At 33.9% G+C, this 15,654-nt stretch overlaps 1 protein-coding gene across 1 annotated transcript; it reads right to left on the bottom strand.

The window, feature by feature from the left end:
- Positions 1–8,280: 8,280 nt before the first annotated feature.
- LOC107018279 (S-formylglutathione hydrolase) lies at positions 8,281–15,401 on the bottom strand. The gene is made up of 7 exons (XM_015218720.2): positions 15,145–15,401; positions 14,272–14,389; positions 13,801–13,848; positions 9,964–10,160; positions 9,678–9,776; positions 9,526–9,591; positions 8,281–8,725 (listed from the first exon to the last, which is right to left on the bottom strand). Exons 1-7 carry the CDS (start codon positions 15,289–15,291, stop codon positions 8,546–8,548), a joined length of 855 nt encoding a protein of 284 aa, XP_015074206.1. The 5' UTR covers positions 15,292–15,401; the 3' UTR covers positions 8,281–8,545.
- Between the last annotated feature and the right edge of the window lie 253 nt (positions 15,402–15,654).

Here is a 15,654-nt window from a genome sequence, read left to right as displayed (position 1 = left end):
TCCTGAATTCTTGTTTCACGATTCCTAAACGCTAAAAAAGGAGTGTAGATTTTGTAAAGGCTATGAGTATCGTTCATTAGGTCATTACAAATGGTTTTAAAAAAAAATCTCATAATTCCAAGTATTCGTGAATTTCTATTTTCAGACATGTAGCTTATTTAGTCGTTTCATGAACAAATACTTGAATTTGATTACTATTTCAGAAACCCCTATTAACCAAGAGGAAAATCATTAGTATCCTTCCATATATATTAGCTCTGGTGGTGGTGATACACAATAATGTCTTTTTCTATTCTATGTGCATTACTTCACCCATAATAAATAGTTAAGTCACACCCGATGCCACAAAATGATTGAAAACTACGACAAGAACGAAATGAATTTTGTTCTTTATATTCAACCATTTCGTTTTTCAATATAAAAAATTTAATCAAATAGGATAGATAGATATATCTTCCCATTCATATATATATATATATATATATATATATATATATCACGGTACGTGTATATCATATATATAGTATATGATGTTGTAAAATAGAATTAATATTACTAAATTAAAGCTTTTAGTGAATAATTATAATTGAAAGAACATAGGACATATTATAAAATCAAGCTCATGGCAATATAAATATAAAGAGACGAAGACAAGAGAAGTAAGATGAAAGAGAAGACTTTCTACTTATTCAAGTATGTTTAACAAAAGGTGAATGATATCTCTATTTATAGAGTAGAGATATCACCCCAAAGGCCACCATGATAAATGCCCAATTAGTAGATACATAGTTATCCACTAAGGTTCATATCACCTTTGAAATATATATACATGAATACAAGTAATTCATGAATATCCAATGGACAATCCACTTAATTAGTTCAATAGATTTACAACTCTCCCTTGGATGTCCATAGATAATGTGCCTCGTTAAAACCTTACTAGGAAAAACCCCATGGGAAAAAATTCTAGTGAAGGAAAAAGAGTACACATATCTTTTGATACGCATTATTTGTTGCCTCATTAAAAACCTTGCCAGGAAAATCCAGTGGGACAAAACCTCGGTCAAGGAAAAAAGAGTGCAACGCGTATTATACTCTCCCTGATTAAAACATCACTTAATTTCTTGCGATGATGTCTCCAGTATTCGTACATTGTGGTCGGTATATTCTTTTTCAAAGAAAAACCACACATTTTCTGAATTTAGTGTGTCATTTATCTCAACCAGACGCACTCTCAACTTGCTTCATGGAGGACTTTTAGTTCTGCATAGCAACATTTACTTCATTGATCGTCAGGATACTATTGTGCCTCTATATGTAAACAAATAGCGTGTTTGAGATCGTGCTTTATGCGGATCAGATAAATATTATGCATCTGCTTAACCAATCAGATATGACTTGAATTCTTTGGAATAGAATGAACCCATATTTGGTCCTTCAAAGATATTCAAGTATATACATAACACCATTTCAATGTCCTTTTGTTAGGGAGGAACCGAATCTTGCCAGTAAATTTACTGTAAAACAGATTTCTGGTCAAATATTGTTAGCAAGATGCATTAGTACTCTGATTGCACTAAGATATGAAGTTTCATCACCAAGAAGCTCTTCATCCTTCTCTTGAGATCAAAATGAATCATCTCTTATTTCAAGCGATCTCATAATCATTGGGGTACTCAATGAATGTGATTTATCCATATAAAACTGCATTAAAACTTTTCTGTGTATGTTGATTGATGGACAAATATTTCATTCGTCAAATTATCAATCTGTTAATCAAGACAACATTCTGTCTTACCAAGATCTTTTCACCATTTCAAACACTCAGCAACTTTTAAAAGCTCTTTAAGAGTGTTAATAACGTTCAAGTCATCAACATACACAACTACAATAACAAATTCATATCCTGACATTTTCATAAAAATTCAAAGACAATTAGGGTCATTCTTTTTGCGGAAAAGGGTCTAAAATACCCTCAAAGTATTGGAAATGGTACAAAATTACCCTCCATCCACCTATTGGCTCCAAAATACCCTTCCCACCCACCTATTGGGTCCAAAATACCCTTGCCATCCACCTTTTGGTTCAAAATTGACCACTTATTTAACAGTTTTATATTTAAACTATTTAAATATTTTTTTAAATACGTGGCGCTCAACTATTTGTTATAATTTAACTTATTAGTATAACTTATAAATCAATGCACTACCCATCCATTACTAATTAAACCCTCCAAATTAATAAATCCCTCACATTATTAACGCAACAATAGAAAAACTACTGCCAATTGAGTGTTTTAAAAAATTTGATACGAAAATATCTATAGAAGTAATTATCATACATTTAAGTGTCTAAATAAAAATTACCGATAAACTTAAAAGTCTGACTATGTTCATCTTAATTATTCTTACGTCTCAATTATGTGATGTTACTTCATAGGTAAATTTTTTTCAAAATAATATATTAAAAGTTTTAAAACAAATCATAAATATTTAAAAAAATTTATTTTAAAAAAGTGCATGAATTAATTCGGGATGTATTACTTCTTTACCTTTAATCTTAAATTTCTAATTCAATCTTGAAAGAGACTCAAATTGAAAGTGTCCTAAATAAGCGGCTCAACATAAATTTAATTGGGGCTTCGATTCGAACTCGAATAATTTTGGATTTCATTTTCATTAATCTATAATTTCATCGTGTTTTAGTAGTGTTTATGACGATTTTGATATTATAGCTGGATTATTAATTGGTTGGGGTTTAGTTAGTAATAGGTGGGTAGTGAGTTGGTTTATAAATAATACAAATAAATTAAAGTATAACCAATTGTTGAACATCAAGTATTTTAAAAATATTTAAATAGTTTAAATTTAAAATCATTAAATAAGTGGTCAATTTTGAACTCAAAGGTAGATGACAAGGGTACTTTGGAGCCAATAGGTGGATGAAAAGGGCATTTTGGAGCCAATAGGTGGATGAAGGGTAATTTTGTACCATTTTCAATACTTCAAGGGTATTTTAGACCCTTTTCCGTTCTTTTTGTACCCTTTTCTTCCTTGATTATTTCAATCAATATAAAGATTCTTGAAGCTTTGTTGAAAAAGTTTCCTTCAAACTTTTATATGCTTCAGACACCTCAATTGCTTCAAGGATATTCATATAACCTTCATTATCTAGCTAGACATGATAATTATTCATTACATATATTCAAGTTTTTCATATGTTGCCAGATCAAAACAAACCTCATTGCATCCACCATAGGAGAAAACATCTCCAATAATGTCAGGATTTTTGCGATAAACTTTTATGCCCCAAGGCACAAATCGTGTTTGATATCTTACGGTTGTACTATCGCATAATAATTTATTTGTACCCCACTGACATTATACCTTGATTTATAGACTATCAGTCCAAAACATCACTTTTCTAAGTGAAATAAAATTATACTTGAATTATGCATTTTACTTGACCAATCATTTATCTGTCCCACTCTATGACATATTTAAATTCAAGATCCTCGTTACAATTTATATCATTGAGCGCTACCTCATTTCAAAGATACCATCGATGGTTATTTGATATCGATTCCAAGATGACATAACTTATTGAGATCTCTTCATTTTTCATCATTTTCAGGTACCTGAACCTTTTCCAAGGTTTTATGAATTGTTATGTCGTGGTGATCTCTTATAGTACTTGCCTCATTGTTATGACCATATTGATCATTTGCTCATCTCCTTCTTCAAGAAATTTTATATTTGAAACAGATTGGTCTATTACGCTTCCAGCGTATCATAGACTCTGTCCTTCAAGGGTTTCACATTGGAGCATTTGCAACTGAATTATTTCATAGAGTTAGTACATTCATATGGCAATTAATTTGCAACATTATGCAAATGAATTATCCCTTGAACTTTAAGTTCAAATATTAATTTAACGAGGATCTAGATAATTCATAATTAACCTTACACATAATTTTCAGCTGTCAATCATCTCTTCCCATAATGTTAGAAAATCTAACATTCACCGCAACCTTATTTGGAATTCATCTTTGTGCGTGGTGGAGCAATTAAAATCATAACCGCACATTCAACATTTTAGATGAAAATTATATGGTTCCTGATCCTGAACTAATTTTAATGGGAAAACCTTGTTGGCTTGATGTATACATGTGCTGCTACATGTTAAATAAATATCTCATACCAAATCTTATTTGGGAGTTTTGTTCTCATAACCATGATTTACTATAATTGGAGGCATACAATTTCTGCTAAATCAACCAGCATTATCAATATAATTTCATAATTTGAAACTGTGCTCTTAAACAATTCGAGCAAATAACCTTACAAATAACCAATTTGTAAGTTGACAACAAAGCACATATGATCATCACATAGATGCATCTATCATATAGTTGCAAATGATCCACATGGCAGGTGAATGGGTCCATGTTCACCTTTTTATATGTTCCAAAAACTTTAGGGGATTACAATCCCAACCTTAGTTGGTACAATGAAAACAAGCAACACAAGAAAATTCTTGAAGAATCTTTTATTTCTTCATCATATAAGCCACATAACTTCTCAATTATATTTGCATCACATCCAAACCATGATGGTCAACTGGTCATGCCACAAATATTTATTTCAGTAAATGTATAATTTACTTTTGCATGTGATTTCATCAACATGTTCATGTTTGTCTGCAACAAACAAGAGGAAAAGTGGTGTAATATTTTACATAAATATTTATAACCCTCTCCGATTGTAGTGATTTATAGTTTCAACATTTATTTTTAATTCATCCGAAATTTAAAAAGTTTCTTTTGAGACTTACTACAACCTCAATAATATTTCTCTGATAATAACACAACTCGTTAGAGCTTGCAATTAATTTTGTGTACTACCACATATTGCATGACACCATCCCTATGATGAGCATCTCCTTCAAGGAGGAAATTATATTGTTATTATCATGGTCAAAATTATTACAAGCAAGACATGTTACTTGCTTTACTTTTGTTGTACCATAGGTACACAACAGATGACAAATTTGTATTGTCACACAATATATTTGATCACGGCCACAACCTTTAGAGGCAAGAATTATTTCTTTCTTTTTGCCCTTTCGGTAGTTCACAATAAACATAGCATAGTGACGTATAAACGTATAATACCATTAACCATTTCTGTCAAATAAAATTTGTTATCTCTCTAACCTCCCGTAGAGGTGAGTTTTGGCATATATCATTTTTTTTTTAAACTTTCCAGTGAGGTAAATTGTGACATACATTCAACCCATAATGATTTATCACATCTTGACCCATTCTCTTATAGAATGGTCAAGCATTCACGATACTCATCACAAGTCACATTCTCTTCAAGGAATGGACTAATCATTTATATGTACTTCATAAATTTACATTATAAGTATATTGTCATGGTTTTAAAATTCATCATATTTCCATGACACACCGCAACACCACTTTGAAAGATCAAGTGTACCATCACTTTATCTTCTTGTCTCTTGATGGAGGATTTATGAACTTGTCAAATTATTGGGCAACATTCACAAGTCCAACTACCTTTCATACCATTTTGATAATAAAAATTGCCTTTACATTTTGAAGGACATTTTGAAGAACCCTAGTGTTCTTCCTTTTATAATTACTACAACGATGACTACTATAATTCTGTCACTTCATGCCCTTTTTCATATCGTTAATCATTTGTCATCTTTCAGACTAATTATTTACTGCTACCACATTCATACGATAGAGTGGAGCAAGTCAACATGTGATTTCAAAGTTATCATATGTTGCTACTATAAGGAATAGAGCAAATTCAATATGACGAATTTCAAGGCTTTTCATCAAAACCTTAGTCATCATTATATCATCGCTATGGTGCATTGACTCAAACTCAATGTCTTATTCATATAAGTTGTGTTAGGCTGAATTCTATGTAACTCGAACCCAATCCTTATAATCATGATGCATCAAAACTCAAATTGTTGTCTTACCCTCTTGGTGCGATAGAACTTGAATCTACCGTCTTACCCTCAAATATTTTTTTATTATGTCATCTGGACTTTAGCCAGATGTCTTACCCTTTTGGTGCGATGGGGCTTGAATTCAATATCTTACCCTTCAATCAATGTCATATAAGTCAATACCAATAGAACTCAACCATGAGCCTTTTTAAATGAAATCAAGAATTATAGAAGCAAATTTAGTCAAAATCAGATTGAGAGTTTTCTCACCTCTAGCAATTATAAACATTAATAAGTTCCTCATAATTAACACTTAAAAAATCAACATGAAAATTTACTTCTCTATCCTTCAATTCTTTTCTGAAACAAAGAACTGTTACTATAATCATAAACCAATGTATAAAATTGTTAAAGTAAAACAAATCAATATGTTCTACCTTTTCATATAACACATATATACTAAAATAGATTATTAGTATAAGAGGAACTTTTGAAAATATAAATGTGTAATAAGAAAAAATAAATAGAACATGTTCCTGCTCACAAGTGTTTCAACTACAACACTTTTGCAAAGTGCTACAACTTTTAGAGCATTTAACATCAAAATTAATAAGGAAAAATTACGCAACAAAATAAACTTATACTATTTTATTACTCATCATAGCTATAGTTTGCTATAATTACCACTCGTGACTAACATTATGTATTAATTACGTGAACTAACTTTGAGTTTGTATAATTAGTCACGTTTGTACATGTATAATTCGCCAGAATATATAAACATATATGTATAATATACAATTATTTAACCTATATACATATGCAATTCACCTCTCTCCTACCCTCTCTCCCTCACCTCTCTCCTTCCTCTCCCAATCTCGTTCCCCTCTCTCCTCCCTCTCCCAATCTCGTTTTCCTTATATATAAATGTATATGTATAATATACAATTATATACATATACAATTAACATCTCTCTCACTCTCTTCCCTCTCTTGCTCACCTCTCTCCCCCCTCTCCCAATCTCACTCGCCTCTCTCCTCCCTCTCCCAATCTCACTCGCCTCTCTCCTCCCTCTCCCAGTCTCGATCACCTCTCTCCTCCCTCTCCCACTCTTGCTTACCATATATACATATACATATGTATAATATACAATTATGTAGCCGATATACATATACAATTCACCTTTCTCCCACTCTTTCCCCCTCTCTCTCACCTCTCTCCTCTCTCCTCTCTCTCCCGGTCTCGCTCGTCTCTCTCGTCCATATAACATGTAGCTACGAATTGTAATTATCAAACTATAGCTATGGAGAGTGATTAGGCTATTTTTAAGTGGCTATACGTAAAAGTTTCCTAATTAATAATGGACTACCTTGATACCCGTTGTTTTAGCAAAATTAGAAAGTAACTCCTTTTTTCACATTTGTTTACTATTATTGTCTTTCTCACAACTTTTCTTCACTGTTAACTCGTGAAAATCGTAAAAAAATATACGAGTGTGAATTGATGAATGATTTGTTACAATTTGTTCACCAACTACTCTTTCTTATGTGGTACCTCGAATTTTGTTGAATTATGAACTTAATGAATTGTTGCAAATAACCCTTGAGATTTTTTTAAAAGAAGAGAAGAAAATTTCAAAAAAATCATAGTTTAAAAGTGAAAGGAAACTCCTCTATTTATTACTAACAAATAGTAGTATGAGTAAGTGCTAATTTGTGTCTTATCAGAAAGTTACTTTCTCCTTCCCATTTTATGCGACACCATTTCCTTTTTGTCAGTCCCAGAAAGAATGTCACATTTCCTTATATGATAAGTATTTAAAGGTACAATTCGTCTTTTACCTTTATTGGTCCCACTTAATTTAAAGATAGTACACTAATACATTTATGAGGAGAGAGAAAAGTAAGTTTACTTTTTTAAAGGGTAATTTGGTAAACATTTCAAAGTCTTCATTATTTTTTAAGTTTCGTTTCCGATCAAATACCACATAAAATGGGACGGAGGGTTTATAACATTTCGAAAGTCACAACCCTTTCGAAAAGTTACAACCGATTGAAAATATTATAACCATTCAAAAAAAATCACAACTCATCGAAAATTTCACAACCCATCAAAAAAATCACAACCACTTGAAAAAGTCACAACTCTTTGAGAAAATCACAACCGTTTAATGTGAAAAGGTATCAACTTAATATTATTAAATTTTCAAATGAGGGTATTATAGAAATTCAATATTTGTATAGGAGTTCATCGTTTAAGGTAGTATAAAAAATATAAATATAAAATAGATATAGAAGATAGATAAATATAGATAGATTAGTACTGATCAAAATGGATTTACATAAGTAGCATAGCAAGAAGCCCCAAAGTTTATAACAAGAGTAACAAGAAAGGCATACATAATGTGAAAGGAAAACACACTTTTATTTCATATTACAAGTCTCATTAAGTTCCTCAACATATTTTCTGCCACACCAAAAGTGCACCACTAACTTGCTTAAGTCATCGCCCCTCGTCAAGTCTCCAGAAAAGCTTCAACAGAAATGGAAGCTTAACTCAAAGGTTAAGGGCTTGGGCATGATGACGAATGTGATCATCAATGAAGGTGGCAATGAAGAAGTAAGAGTGGTCATAACCGGGTTGCAGCCGCAGCAGTAGAGGAACATTAACCTTTTTACATGCCTCTTCAAACTTCTGTGGGAGCAGTTGATCTTTATAGAATTTGTCGTCCTCCCCCTGTACAATAATACAATCAAAAGCTCTAATAAATTGAGAAATACATTTGGTCATATCTTCATAGGTAATATAAGGATACAATCACCTAATGATTTACTCTTTTATATATCTGCAAGCAGAAAGAAGATCATATATTGAAGGATGTTGTCCTTTTATTTCTTCAAAGGGGCCTAGATCAAGGGATACTGATAGAAGCCTCAAAACATCTCTCAGCAATGAGCTATGGCATAACGTCCTCTATAACTGTTTAAATGAGCATCTACTGTAATCCAAGACTATCAAACTTCATATAAGGACAAGTCTAATTTCTCACATTGTCAACTATGACGGGCATAGCTGTTTCTGTAATAACTATGATGAGCTACAAAGGAAAACAGAAACAGCCCGCTCTCTTCGCGGAGATCAGATTAAAGACAGAAGCTACACAAACACGGAAGAACTTTTTTTCCTTAATAGATATAAATGTGACTCTAAAAAAGGAACTAACCAGGATGCTATTCTTGGGCAAAATTGTACTCATTAAACCCTACAGCCAACTGCAGAAAGCTCATGATGCAGATCAACAATTTTGAGTTTATGGGTTCTGGATTCTAGAACTATCTATACATAATAAGTGGATTTATCACAAATACAGGGTTTTGTCCAAAGCTACTTAGTTCTGCCGAATCAGTAACTAGAACTCTAGATCCCCCTTGCATATCTCTTGATAACTTCATATGTAGAAGAGAGACGGTTAACAACATATAACAAAAAGGGACAATTCAAGAAATTTCTTCGCCAAACAAGAGATTGATCTGTACCTGATCAATAAGAATGGTAGCAGAGAGATCATTATATTTTGATACAAGGCAAGTGGCATCATATTCCTGCATAAAGAGAAGTTAAAATATCGATAAGATGAAGAAACCTCCAACGTTTCTAGTTTTATGCAGCAGTCACTTGAAGAACATACCTCCCAATCAGCTTTATTTTCACCCAAGTAGTTTGTAAAAGCCTTCAGGCCCCAGGGACAGTTAACGGGATTTGCAATAGGAGCAAAGGCTGATACTGACTGTCAAGAATACGCAAAATAACGCTTGTGATTATTCACATGAATTCAAATGGAAAATAAAGCTCTTAATAAGCTTTAAAGAGATGACAATGCATCAATGTTCAATATTCCAAGCTTCGGACTCGGAGCAGGCTAGGTTTTAGTCTGTGTATAGAGACAATGAGACATAAGTTTCATAGAGAAATACCTTATACTTATCCAGGTTTTTCAGGTAGATTGTCAGTGCTCCATGCCCACCCATAGAGTGACCAAAGATAGATGCTCGCGATGTATCAAGTTCAGGAAAGTTTTCATGAAGAAGTGTCGGCAATTCTTTGACCACATAGTCATACATCTTCCAGTTCTTCCATTTCTCTTGTGTTGCATTTAGATAGAAACCAGCACCTACCAAAAGAAAATTTTAAAAGGTGTCATATGTTGTCGAATTCTGCTTATAGGAACTTAGATAAGCATCTCAGTTAAGAGTTATCATGAACTTAGGTGGCACTGTGAATAACCCATACCTTCGGAAAAAGATTAGTGTATGAGAATTAAATAGTACATAGTGATTTCCTGAATTTTGTTGACAGACTATGTTTGGCCTGAAATTTGGTGTCTCCACCAAAAATGGCCTGATGATGAATACTCATCATGTTTGCCATGACTAACGTTGTTCATTTAGGCATTTGAGGGTCATGTAACCCGAGTTCATGAATCTAATTACTTTTCATGTCTATTAGCGCATGCTAATTGGTCTGGAATTTGTTTTGTCCATCGGAAATAGAATGGTAATTAATACTCATCATGTTTTCCATGATTAACATCGTTCATTTAGGCGTTTCAGGGTCATGACTCATGACATCCGAATTCGTGAATGTGAATATTACGTGTGTTACTACATGCCAATTTTTCTGAAATTTGTCGACGGACTCAGTTTGGCCTGAGATTTAGTGTCCTTCGAAAATGACCTGGTGATCAATACTCACCATGTTCGCCATGAACAATCCCGTTCATTTAGGCAATTACGATACCCGGAATCATAAATTTGATAACTTTTCATATGTAATAACTAATACATACTGATTTTCCCAAATATTGTTGACGAATTCCGTTTGGTGTGCCCTACAAAAATGGCTGGATGATCAATATTCATCATGTTCGCCACGACTAGCATCGTTCATTTAGGCGTACCAGGGTCATGAAACCCAAAATCATGAATTTTATTAGTTTTATGTTTTTTAGTACATGTTGATTTTCCTTAGGTTTGTTGACGAACTCCATTTGGCTTTAAATGTGGTGAGTCCGTCGAAAATATCTTGGCATATTCTTCCATGGAGCTAAGGTCCAAAATATGGAAGAAACAAGCGTTTCCACGACTCTACCACCCAGTCAATTCTGTTCCACTTAATCCCTCTTTCATGGCCACAGATCTTTCTGGCTAAGGAATGGGAAATCTTTCTCCTATTACATGAATCCAATTTTCATTTCATCCGGGAAAAGCCATCTTATCAATACTCACCATGTTCGCCATTACTATTGTTGTTTATTTAGTCTTATCAGGTTCATGAATTTGATTCTTTTCTTTTGTATTAATACATGCTGATTTTCATGAATTTTGTTGACAGACTTCATTTGGCCTTGAAATATAGTGTCCATCGAATATTGCCTGATGGTCAATATCACTATGTTCGCCAAGACTAACACCATTCATTTAGGCATTTCAGGGTCATGACTAATAGTTGGTGGACATTATTTGATATTTTGGGAAAAGTTGATTACATTTTAGCTTATAAAATGAAAGCTTTGACAGAGTACTTCCAAACAGAAATTTAACTGAGGGGGGAAAGGGTGGAGAAGGCATCTTTGCTGATGAAGTATGAAGAACTTCTGAAAGATAAGGAAGTGGCCTGGGGGGAGAGATCCGGGGCCATCTGGGTGAAGGAAAGAGACAGAATTACAAACTTTTTTCATGAAACTGCTTATTCCCACAAAAGATGTAACAACATTGATCACTTAGTGATAAAGGATGAATTAATTTCAGATCCTCAGAGAATCAAGAATGAGATTTTGGACTTCTACAAAAATAAACTCTATATCGTGACACAACAATGGAAACCAACAAGCATTTTGGGAACTGTCCAGCAGTTTCTGAGGAGGAAAAGGATCTCTTTCAGATCAGATTGAAAGTACAAGAAGTTTTGGGGCATCTAAAAATGTTTGTTATAGATAAGGCTCCAGGTCTTGATGGCTTTACAATGGGATTCTTTATCAATTGTCAGGAGGCGCTCAAGCAGGACATTATGGAGGTGTACTATAACTTTCACTCTCGTGATTTCTTTGAGAGGAGTCTCAATGCAACTTACATTGCCTTGATCCCTAGAAAAATGGTGCAAAAGAATTGAGGAATTTCAAACCTCTTAAGTTTTATAGGCAGTATTTTCAAGATCATTGCAAAGGTTCTGGTCAACAGGTTGAAAAGGGTAATGCAAAATAGGTAGATGCCCAACATATGACCGTCATAAAAGAGAGGGAAATAATGGATGTCATCTGCTATAGCTTATGAAGCAGTGAACTCAAGACAGAACCAGAAAAAGCCTGGAATTCTTTGCAAGTTAGATATTGAAAAAGCATATGAATATGATCATGTGAATTGAAATTTCTTATTAAGCATGTTACAACAAGTGGGGTTTGGAGTGAAATGGATCAAGTGGATGAAACTTTATATATCTACTTTCAGATTCTCAGTAATAATTAATGGTTCCTAAGGAGGTTTCTTTCCTACTCAAAAAGAGCTCAAAGAGGTCTCAAAGAAGTCTCGGGCAGGGTGACCTTTTGTCTCCTTTTCTTTTCATAATTCCCATGAAGGTTTTCACATCATGGTTAAAAATGCTAAACAATGGGTAGATTAATAGCTTTGAGGTAGCAATATGTTGATGACACGTTGATCTTTTAGGATGCAGAGGTGGAACAACTGAGAATTTTGAGAATTATTTTGGTGCTCTTTGAAGATGTTATTGGCTGCATATTAGTTGGCAAAAGAGTCATATTTTCCCAATTAATGAAGTTACAAAAATGGAGGCCTTGGTAATGTTTTTGGGGAGAGAAGTGGGGGCTCCGCCTACTTCATATCTTGGCATGTCATTGGGGGCCAAATCAAAATATCTAGGAATCTGGAACAATGTACCGAAGAAATGTGAGAAAAAACGCTCAAGAGGGAAGTTTCGATACTTGTCACTGGGAGGAAGGCTCACTCAGATATATTCAGTAATAGATTCTTTGTCAACCTATATGATGTCCTTTCTCCCCTTCCTGTGGAAGTTATTCAAAGGTTGGACATCATAAGAAGGAAGCTTTAGTGCCAAGACCATCTGGTCAAGTGGAAGGAGGTAATTCTCAACAGAGCTCAAGGTGGATTGGGAACTAAAAACTTAAAGAATCACAGTAAAGCACTCGAACTGAAGTCGTTTTGGAGATACCCTCAAGACCATCAAGCTTATGAAGCAAGGCGATTAAAGCTAAACATGAAGCAGAAGACTGGACAACTAAACCAGTTGATTCAGCTTATGTTGTTAGTTTTTGGAGATCTACCAGGGTATATTAGGGCCTGCTATGATGAATCAATCGAGTCTCCATGAGAGTACAAAATGGTAGCAGGACATCTTTCTGGAGTGATAATTGGAAGCTGATATGACCGGGACATCTGCCCCTGCTGAGACGAGCCTTTATTGTAAGTTTCTAGTAGTATTTCTTTTCTTTCTTTTGTCTTGACTTCGCATAAGGAACGGAAAAATCAGAATTTGGAAGCATATAAATCATATCAGCGGAGCTCTAATAGATGGCAGCGACATATAACCACCACTGATTCATCAAGGGAAAACATATAGAACAGACATGTAGAAACATAAAAGGAAGCCCTTAAACTCCCACATGGGCCATGTGGTCATATACATGTCAAATTCTGTATAAGTACACAGTTGACACTTCCCTGATCAATCATCAAGTTCAACATTACTTAGTTCGAAGAGGCATACAGTATTTGACGTACCTACTCCAAAATCCCAGCTGTCTGACTCTCCTTCCACATTTAGGCCTCCTGTAATAGGACAAGACAATATTCAGTTAGATTCATAGCTGTGTTAACAAAAGGAACTAAAAACAAGAATAGTTTGATTAAAGAAAATTATCATCCAATAATTTGCTAATTTCAGCTACACACACACGTGCGTGCGCACACATAACACAACACACAGACACACACACACACACACATATATATGTGAGATGAGATATTGCAGCCCCATCAACTAAATCCGGATTTTCCTGGTCAGCTAATAAGACCAATGTGATTGCATTACATAGTCTGCTAGTCGGCTAGTCCCGGCAGTAAAAGTCCAGCACATATGACTACATGGAGTATACTCAATAAGACCACCCCTTGGGCCCAACCATATCTAATGAATGACATTACAATATCCACACAGCATTTACAGAAAACGCAAAACAAAAAGATACTTACTTGGAGATGTATCTGGGACAATCAATGCCACGCCCTCACTAGAAGCAGCACGTTGAGCACCAGATTTAGCTATAAAGTTCTCATCCGTGCACGTTAAGCCGGAGAGCCAGTAAAGCACCTAACAATTGGTGAATCCATAGCAGCATTAGTAATTCACATAGCTAACCAATATCATTACTCATGTACCATTACAAAACAAGTCCATCAAAATTTACCCAACACTGCATAAGAAATCAAAAATACTCTCCTACCACTTAACAAATGCAACAAAAACAACATACCCAATGTAATCCTAACAAATGAGGTCTGGGGAGGAAAGTGTTGTTTCCATAGACCCTCTGCTTGGAGAAAACATTTCAAATTCATCCAAGTGAAAAATTCTTAAGATCACATAAAGTTATCAAAAATCAATTAACTACGCGTCAATCCAAGCTAACGGGGATCGGTCAAACAAATTCCTTTATATCAATTGCACCTGTTCTGATCAATTGCATTCCAATAAAGGGCTTAAGAACAAACTAAAAAAGATTAACTTGATAAGGTAACAAGAACAGATCATCCACATAAGTTCACTGAACCAACAAATTAACAAAGAAATCAAAAACTCAAACCCAAAAAGAAAAAAAATAGTACTTGAAACCCATAAAACATAAAGGATAACAAAATTAATGGGTTCTATAAGAACAATTCTGAAATGGGTTCTAGAATAAACCCATAAAACCTAGAGCATAATAAATTTGAGACATTTAAGTACAATTCTGAAATGGGTTCTTGAAAAAAATGAACAAAACCCATAAAACCTAGATGATAATCAAATTAATGGATAATTTAAGCAAAACCATGAAATGGGTTCTTGAAAAAGATTGAACTTACAGGGAATTTGAGAGAAGGGGAAGAAGAAGGAGGAAAAAAGATATGGAAATTCATTGAACATCCAAGAGTTGGGCTATAGTGTTGGTATCTCTTGTTGTAACCTCCAAACATCTTGGAAATGCCGATTTCTGTTGGCTTGATTTCCATTTTTTGTTACAGCAACAAGGATGAAGCTCAATCAGTGAAAGTTTCTGTTGAAGATTAACAAAACAGTAGTGAGAGTGACACTTTTTTTTTTAATCATAGAACAAACACTAGTAATTACTAGTTAGGGTTATATAGTAGAATAATAATAGAGACACATGTCTTTATTTGTTTTTTTTTTCTTTTTTTTCTTTTATCTTTGTGTATCGGTTCGGTTCAATTTTGAAATATATTGATTTGTATTGAATATCAATTTGTAGAGATGATAAATGGTTCTAGAATCATTAAGTCAATTCGATTATCGGCATTGATCGTTATCGATTTGACTGTTAAGATTAAATATTATAAAAATCATTGAAAATCACT

Source organism: Solanum pennellii, chromosome 4 (genome assembly GCF_001406875.1).
Source record: "Solanum pennellii chromosome 4, SPENNV200".
Lineage (NCBI taxonomy): Eukaryota > Viridiplantae > Streptophyta > Magnoliopsida > Solanales > Solanaceae > Solanum > Solanum pennellii.
Note: the sequence above shows the minus strand (reverse complement) of the source record. Positions and strands in the feature narration are given on the sequence as shown.